Source organism: Embiotoca jacksoni, unplaced genomic scaffold, assembly GCF_022577435.1.
Source record: "Embiotoca jacksoni isolate LCO1_2020_lvr unplaced genomic scaffold, fEmbJac1.0.p SCAF_1, whole genome shotgun sequence".
NCBI classification, from domain to species: domain Eukaryota; kingdom Metazoa; phylum Chordata; class Actinopteri; family Embiotocidae; genus Embiotoca; species Embiotoca jacksoni.
In genome coordinates, this window is record NW_027185229.1 from 14,272,727 (window position 1) to 14,281,839 (window position 9,113).

Consider the following 9,113-nt stretch of genomic DNA (forward strand, 5'->3'; position numbering starts at 1 on the left):
CAGCAGTGCCTCGGGTTGCTGTGTAGACACCTCAACAAATCTTGAGGAATCTCAGAGGCTGACCCCGAGGCAGTGACTTGTTTCTTCCCCGTCTTTTAGCCCTTACTCGCCTCCCTCTGCTATGCTGACAGTGTGCTGGTAGCTAGTCATGTGCCATCTTAGTGTGTTAGGATCCTCCCATAGGTACTAGACAGAGAGGATATGTTAACCTCCACATTGCAACCAGGCATGTCTAATCTGTCATATTACATGTTCTGGGCAGGCAAGCGTGGGAGACGCAGCAGTGCAGGATCACTAGACAGCAATATGGAAGTAAGTAGGATGCAACTGATGCCAAGCTGTCCTCCGACTTTATGTTGAACACGCAACACGTTCTGTTTTATTGTTTCTTTGTCGTGTTCTTTTCTGTTCTGATGGTGTTTTTGTCGTGAGCACCTTGGTCGCTGTGCATGTATTGGGCTGAAAGGGAATGATGCTGTGTCTGGCACGTTAACCCTTCACATACACGGCATGACTAGACTAACAATCCTGACTCACATTAGGGCTGCTCTGTTGATCTGACTTTAACCTTAGTCATCCTATATTGTCTAGTTGGTTCGGTTTTTTGCCATTTCCTGGATTTTGTCATTTTCTTCACTCAGAGTGAATCTGCTCTCAGTTCCAGCTGCTGCATGCTCACACAGTTTGAAGTGACCAACTCGCGCCACTTCCTTTCACTGATCCCTGACCTTAAAAAGAAGATCCTACCTTTTCCGTTCTGCCATGCTCATTCAAGTAATGTTCACAAGGATTTTAATTTAAATAAATGTCCCTGTGTATCACCGAATGAGGTAACACAATGGTGACTGAGCCTGTGGCCCACTAATGAAAGCTCTTGCATTTACAGTAGGCTATTACAAACTGAATGAGCTGGATGTAGGTGGTGACATTCCAGGGAAAATCATCAGTGGGAAAAGTTACCAGCACAGCAGAGTGTTTTCCGCCAGTGAGAGTCGGCAGAGCTAACACAACAGCTTCGCTCTTCAACTGCCAAGTGACTTGATGTCACACAGGCGACACAGTTTGACTCTCTGGGAAGTCCAAAACCACAGCTATACTTATTTTTTGGCATAGGGGCTGCTAAAGAGAACCAAAGATCTTTGAGATTGTGATTTTAAGTATTGTTCTAAGGTATTACTTTACGGGAGTAATTCAAATTTTGACCGCTTTATACTTTTTCTCCACTCCATCTCACACAAAAAATGTAATCAACAAATAATAAGCATAAACTATGTGTACATAGACACGTACAAGACTAATGGGAAATTTGCAAACTACCCATGAGTATATAATAGTAAATAGTATATAAAGTAATTTAGATTAACCTCATCTTTATCACCTATAGCATTACAGACAATGGGCCCTATTTTCATCCGCCAAGGCACAGCGCAGGGACAGCACAAGTGTGGGTGCACCACGGGCACAATTTTGGTGAACACGAGCCCAAAGTGCAACCCCAGAGGAGGAGGAACAGATAATTAGAAGGTGTGCATTTCATTCCCTTTAAGACTGCCATGGCACAGAGGACTTTCAGTTTCTACCGGCTGAAGAATGAGCAGACTAGCACCGCTGTTTAAACTTTACGCAGGAGGAAACTGACATGCTTGTCCAGGAGGTTCAGGCTCGTAATCACCAAAATTAGGGTTCTGGGAGTCGGCCCCCAAGGGCTGATGATAATGAATTGGCTTGGGAAGAGGTAACTAATATTATATATCCCTCTTACCCTGTTATTATGATAACTGTTGCCTGGCATAGCAAGCAGTTTAATGATATAAGACATAAAGTTAAACAAAAACCTGTCCCTAATAAACACAGGCAATAATTTAATGACAAAGTGAACAAGGTAAACTCTTATAATACACAATAAACATCACTGATGTTGTTGGGCTATGAACTGCACCAGGAGTTTTTAAGTGTACCTAATTTACTTTGCAATCATTAATTAAATGGCCAAAGCTGTCATGCGTAAATTGCCCTAATCTTTTGTGTGGTGTCACACTCTGTGGCTTTGCACGGCTGGCTAGATTACTAAATCAGATTAGTTGGTGAAAAGGCTTTTCAATTGTTACCTCTTTGTGTAATATATTTGCAATTAATTTGTAGTTATCCCGAGTGCCCTTTATATTTTATGGCTGAGAATTAGATAGTAGGACATCCAATGATTTTGGATAAGTTTGTTAATGTGCACTCTTGTCCACTAAAGCTACAAAAATAGCTTTGCGCCAACTGCGTCAGATGTAGACCTAGTCTGAGCTGGTGGAGGCGCAAGCTGCAACTTTGTCACATAAATGTCACTGCACATGCACTTTTTTCAGCTTACTTCAGTGCTAGCTTTAATCTGGAGTTGTTATCAGACCAACCAGTCTTTAAAGGAGCCTTTTGGAGACAAATCCCATGAAAAGATATCCAGACCATCACTTTGTTTTGTCTATCTCTCAACACTTTTTGCACTGTCTTTGGCACTTTGGAGTGAGCCTCTTGGGACAGCACTGGCCCCTACGGCAATTTTGGCGCAGCGTCCAACCTGCTTAAGTACAACTTCTGTGTTCATTAACGGGATGCACTTTTTGCCCACACACAATCATTGGAAGAAGCAGTTGTAAAAAGGTAAATAGATTTTTCTGATCATAAAAGATCTTGTAAAAAGACATTCTGTGTTGTCAAAATTGAATCCACTGGGTCGATAACATCAGCATAGTCTAAGCTGGGCCGTGTGAGTATTTCATTTTATCCCATTCATGTGTGCAAGGAGCCAACGGGACGTCAGTCGGCTCAGTGGGCGTCTGGCATGCTTACTGCACTTGACTGTGAAGGAATCTAATGTACATGTTCTGTGGGCCCAAAACTGCAGAAATGTTTGGAATTTTCTCAGCATATACACCACTGAGCAGCTTTCACTTGAGTGAATTGTGATCTAATACCAAGTTCTCCTTATTATATCCTTGATCTGAAGCCCATTAGTTCTTTCTAAAGATAGATAAAGTTCTAAAAGCACGTTAGAATTTTGCAATGCCTTTCAAAGATGAGGCTGCTCTTTGAGATTAGAGAAACACATTAACATATGAAAAGGCATAAGCACTTCATAAATCAAGACTTATGTGTGAACAGTTCCTTTTGCATGTTCTGCATGGCTCTAAAAGACCTGCTTTATTTAATTTGTCTTGGTTCCGTATTCATCTGGTTAGTCTGTGTTGCTCTGCTGTGAGTCCTTTAAAAACTACTGTCATGGTATGTTTTGTTTGTTTCTTTGTCTTGCTATAACATATCAATTAAGTCAGTGAACTGAACTTGTCAGTTGAAATCAAATGTGTGCACTTTATACATGCTGCAGCTTCAGATTGTTCTATACAGGCAGAACTACTTTACTACTGACCAAAGAACTGTAAACTTTGAAACAAGATGTAGCAGTAACATGAACTCACAAACAGTATCAGCAGTTAGAGAGCGTGAAAAGAAAGCAGTTTGTTTACCCATGGCAGCGCAGACACCTCAGGCCCTGACAGGCTCAGCAAGCTGTGCCTCCAGACTGTTTAGAAAGAGTCGACCATGAGATGTTAGCATGGATAGACAAACAAAGGCAGTGAACCAGAAAAAGAAATGGACACTCTTTTCCACGAGGCAACACAAGCAATCATGGGAGGTTTGAGATTGGCTGTAGGAGATCATGCTGCTTGTGCTGACCTGTGAAAAGACTTCTACTAGGCTGTGTGCACTGCAGAGTGTTTCCACATCCACAGATGTGTCTTATGTATGTAAAGAAAAACTGCCAGAATTTGAATATGCAGCAAATACATTCGTCTGCTCTATCCCTTTGGATATGAAGACAGTTTGTGCTGTACGGAGCACACCGTGTCTCCTGTTTGTCTCTGTGATCTGACTGTCTTCTCTCTTGCAGGGGTCCATCATTAGCAGTCCTCACATGCGGCGGAGACCCCCCTCCAGCCGAGACTGTCCGTCCCGGCACAGCGGCCAGTCCCTGCCCAACTCCTCCTCGCTGCTCGGCACTTTGTTTGGCACCAGGCGGGTGAAGTCCCCCAGCCCCACCCCTCAGCCCCCACACCCCACCCTCATCTCCCACACTCCGCACCCCGGCAACCTGCACCACACGGCCCGCGTGGAGACGGACACGCCGGTTCCCGTCCACCCGCACCACGCCCAGTTCTGCCACGTGACCCAGAACCCCCCGCCTTACCACCACCACCACCACTACCACCCACCAGCCCACTTGCAGCACCCTCCGCACCAGTACCACCAACCCCCATCTCATGGCCAGCAGCCCCCCTACCCGCCTCACCCTCACGCACAGCACGGCCATGGAAGTCACTCAGCACACTCCTCCCACCCCGCTCACGGCCCGCACCACCACGGCCCGCCACCGCCACCCTCCCAGGGCCCCAGCAGCACCAAGCCTAAGCACAGTGGCATCAGTACAGTGGTGTGAGGGACACACGGGGGCCTCTCTGAGCCCTCTGAATAAACTTTGATCTTTCCTCCGAGGCGCTCAGCTGATGAGACGGTCGCACTGTGCATCACTGGTCTGGGGATATGAAGCCAGACGAGAATCCTGTGCCTCCTTTTTTTTTTCTTTTTCTTTTTTTTTTTTTTTCTTACTCACATCACTGGGGCAGTTCATTCAGCATTTATTTTCCTGTTACTCCTTTCATTTAATTTCAGGTGATAAGTCATGTCTGCCTGCTTCAAGAGCAACAGACAGCAACGCAAGACCATGCACAAAGACCACAACTACTGTTCCTCCTCAGTACATTAAAGTATCACAATCAAATATCTTGTTTAATAGTATTTTACAGAAGAAGTAAATAGTAATCTTGACGTTAATGTCTACAAAGTGAGTTTATCTAGTGTGAGGGTGGTTTGGCTAGACAGACACACAGGCAGACAGTCAGCCTCAGCAGTAGCTGTACAAGTATTTAATGTAGCGGTAGCTCACAGTGCACTGTGATATCTCTGTTAGCAGTGATAAATGTGCCAATTATTGAAGCATTTACTAATTTAGTCACAAAGATTGCTTTATGTATATTGTGCATAGCATTTTGTAACATAATAATATCAAATGTTATTATTATAATTATTATTACCAAACAAATGGCATCAATTTAAACTCGGTATTATACTCGCACATAGGTGGCGTAGTCTCACTGTTAAGAAACCAATCAAAGCTGTTATTAGTTAGGTAGTTGTAAGCTGTAATACTACTGTTAATGGTTGCCTTTGAGTCAGAACTCAGTTGGAGATTGTTGAGGGTTGGTGCACACCGGCCACAGTCTCATCCACTGCACTTGTCTTTGGTTTGGAGTCCTGCTCTGAAAAAAAAAGGAACCCACAGCGAGCTGCTATACAAACAGATTTTTCTGAGTGTCCGCCCTTCAGTACTGGCTGCTAGCCCACCCTCATTTTATTTTTTTAACTATTTTTTTAGAGTCTAATAAACAATATGAATATATGTGTCGTATTGCAACCTTGGTAGGATACTTCAAGTCCCTTCTGCAGGAAGAGGAGGAGTTTTTTTTTTGTGTGTGTGTGTGTGTTTTCACATGGAAACTGAAAGAGTCTGTGCAAACTGTGCAGCAGGGAAACAGCAACATGACTGTCCTGGTGTGGAAGCTCTCAGCTGGCTGAGTGTGCCCTGTCCCTCTTCAGTTTCACTTGAACAGCAGGCGTCGTGCAGAGCTGTTTACTCCCTCGATCTGACTTTTTCCTCGGAGCCACAGTGAAAAAAATCAATAATTATCATTCTGTGATAGTGATAGCAACACAAATGGCAGTTTTATATCAATCATCTTTCTGACATATTATGGGATGGCTGATTGTACCTCCCAGCCATCCCGTGCACAGTATCTGTGGCGTGTGCAGAGCGGAGGCAGGGGGCTGGTGTGCTGGAGCATATTTTCTATTGAAAGTAATAGACACTGCACTTGTTCTATTTAGTTGATATCAATGGCAAAAGTTAGTCTGTATCTGCTTAAAGACTATGAGATGCATTTTTTTTTTTTAACTTGTGCAATATGTATTTACGTTTCTGTCCAAGAACAATTGCAATTTGGTGATTGTTCATTTGTGTTTTTTTTCCCATTACTTTTCTCTTTTTTCCCAGCATCCTTTGTCATTTCTTCCTTAATGTTTTAGTAAAGTGCAAGTATCCACATGGATTTGGAGGGACTGGACTTTTCACTGATACAGACTGTCACAAAAAATAACTGCATGTAACAGTGTATTTTGAGGCTATTTTCAATCTATTGTGTATTCCCAAACTATATCAGTGTTACACTTAACAGTTGTTAAAAATGAATGGTAGAATAGACCTGACTTCTTCAAGTAAACTAACTGAAGTCAACAATGTGTTTGGGTCACCAAATCTGTATCTTTTCCTGATTCACATACAGTGCAGTAGTTTCCTGGATCTTAGTGTACAACTGTAGTTAAAGCCGGCTATTATCACAGCAGAAAGAGGGAAACTGTTTGCCAACAAAAATTTGTGTTATCTTCAGAGCCATCATGACGGAATATGTACTCATCTGAAAATCTCACTGATGAGTATTTAAAATGGAACTCTTATATTCACATTGTCTGTCAGTAACGCACATATTACTGTTGTCAAGTGATATCCAGTTGGTCAGTATTATTAAATACGTCTGTCCTCAAGGTTAAACATTTCTAATAAGCAGCCCTTATACGGGGTTCATAATGTGTAACTAAATTGATTGATTAATAAAGTAAATCATCATCAGTACATCAGAAATAATTATGTATGTATTTAAAACAACTTTTGGGTTGCCATGTTTTGGGACAAAAACAAATAAACATGTGAGCTGGTGTATTCCCCCCCCCAAAAAAAAAAAAGTCCTATGCAATTATACTGTTAATGATGCTTGGTCATTATTAAAGTGTATCTCCAATAACCCATCAAGTATGCAGTTGATAAATTAAGTAGCGTACAGCTTTTCAACCGCGAGTAGCGCTATAGAGGAACGTTTCAATGAGTGGGTCCCTGTTTTGTTTTGATTGTTTGTGTTCACGACTGAAACACATACACATGTACAAGCACATAGAGGATGTCATATACATTCCTTTTTTCCACAGCGGTCCACTGCTCGACAGAGGCGCAGCAAAGTGCTAGCAACATCGACGTAAAACATACAAATAGACACACAATGCACATTGGTCAGAAACGCTGAATGTAAACATAACTTGTGTTTCTTTTACAATAAATTCTATAGGACAGCTACAAATCAAAGCAGGTGTCGTGCTTGGTGGGGTTTCCTGGAGTGGCAGACCACTTCACCTAAAACCCCCCCTCCCCTAACAACATTTAAGATGTATACACTTATATGAAGTAAAACATGGGAAAAGAGCACAGGTACTTTCTGCCACAGCAAATGGTATAATGATGTTACACTGCCTTTTGTTTCCTACCTGGAGAAATCACAACCTGGCAACCCAAATGTTGTTCCTATCGATGGTTTATTACTGATTTATAATGCATTTGTAAAACATATTTTAACAATCAATTACAAACTTTATACATTCTTTAGAATGTAGTACCATTTACAAAATGGTTTTCTTAATTTAAAATATATTTGTTGTACTTAATATACAGAAAAAGGAAATTCTAGTATCTAATATTTGCGATTAAACCACGTTCAAGGCATTCAAGTCGGTGATGTTTATGTTCCGCGGTCAGGAAAGTGCCAATATTGCATTATTTGAAATCAGTTTAATATCAAATGCATTGGGGACCAAATTTAATCAGCCCACCAATCCCACACGTCTCATCAGACCAGAATCTGATTACTGCTTAGTTGTTATGGAACAATGCAGATGGCAGCCAATAAAAGGCTTTAGTTAAATTTATTACAAATTTATTACATATAATCAGAGCATTTTAAGTCACACATTTCTAGTTCCTTTAGAGGACTGCTCTATTGTAAAACCTGTCCAGATTCCATGTGAGGTCCTTTGTTGCATGCCATTGATGCCTACCAATTTACTTTTTTTCCCGTTTCTTTTTTCGTTTCTTTTTCTTTTAAACTGTTGTTCTATCAAGCAGCATGCTTGACTAGACCCTAAACTTTCAACTGACTGATGCTCGTTTACATTTAGATGATTTCTGGCCTGCTAGTGTGTCTTTTCGTTTTAAACTTGTTTCATTCTACTCCGGCATGCATTTCACCTCTATTTCCACTGTACAGTATAGACACGGCAGTATACTGCTGAGTGTAAATAGTTGATCCACCTGGAGAAATCTAATGGAACCTAAGGAAGTAAGGAGCAATTGAAATGGTGGAAACATTTTAGGGCAGTAAAGAATGAGAAACATATGTAAATACTCTGTAAATAATTATTATCCATTATTCTTATTATTCTTATTATTACTACTCAGTGTCTGCAGTCACAATGAAGGTGCATTCCTGCTCCCCTCTGATCTTTACATAATCATGAAACTGCTTCTCTCTGCCTCCGACAGGACTGAATTATCATAGGATCTAGAGATGAACGGCTAACTGTACACGGTTAATACCGCTTCGGACTTTCCTGAGATGCTCCTGTTTTCTCACACTCACAGCCCACTTTTGAAGTCAAAGGGAAGGAAGGAGTGCTCTTGTTTTATTATGCATTCTGTTTCTAAGTAGACACAACCCTATTGGTGTAAAACTAGTACTGTGACCATGTTGAGAACGCGAAATAAAACAATATACTGCAAAACCTGAGCTGCCTCTGCGTCTCTTGGTTGTGTCCTTCTTCGCATCTTGGTCTTAGCTGAAGGACTTAGTTGGTTTTGAAAGGACACATTCTGTGGGCTCAGTTTGAGGACTGCTTGTTCACTCATTCACTTCTTCCTCGATAGTGGACAGTCGACAGTTAGCAGTAAGTTCGATTTCAGACGCTCACGTATCATGCAGTGGCCATTTTGATATCTATAAAATGTGGTGCTTTTGCATTTCAGCAGCTGAAAGCAGTGTAAATGCCATTGAGCCTCTTTTTGGTTCCCCTGGAGATTTTTTTTTAGAGCACTATATAGTGCATAAATACAGGCATCAGAATTTAGAGAAATAAAA

At 41.6% G+C, this 9,113-nt stretch overlaps 1 protein-coding gene across 6 annotated transcripts in view; it reads left to right on the forward strand.

Moving 5' to 3' along the window:
• iqsec1b (IQ motif and Sec7 domain ArfGEF 1b) overlaps window positions 1–8,765 on the forward strand; it is a 201,626-nt gene extending 192,861 nt beyond the window's left edge. For all 6 annotated transcript variants that reach the window (XM_069177780.1, XM_069177853.1, XM_069177927.1 and 3 more), the window contains 2 exons: window positions 263–312; window positions 3,935–8,765. In XM_069177780.1, coding sequence (XP_069033881.1) covers window positions 263–312; window positions 3,935–4,480 — 596 coding nt within the window. In that variant the 3' untranslated portion in view covers window positions 4,481–8,765. The remainder of the gene's footprint in view (window positions 1–262; window positions 313–3,934) is intronic.
• The last annotated feature ends 348 nt before the right edge of the window (window positions 8,766–9,113 follow it).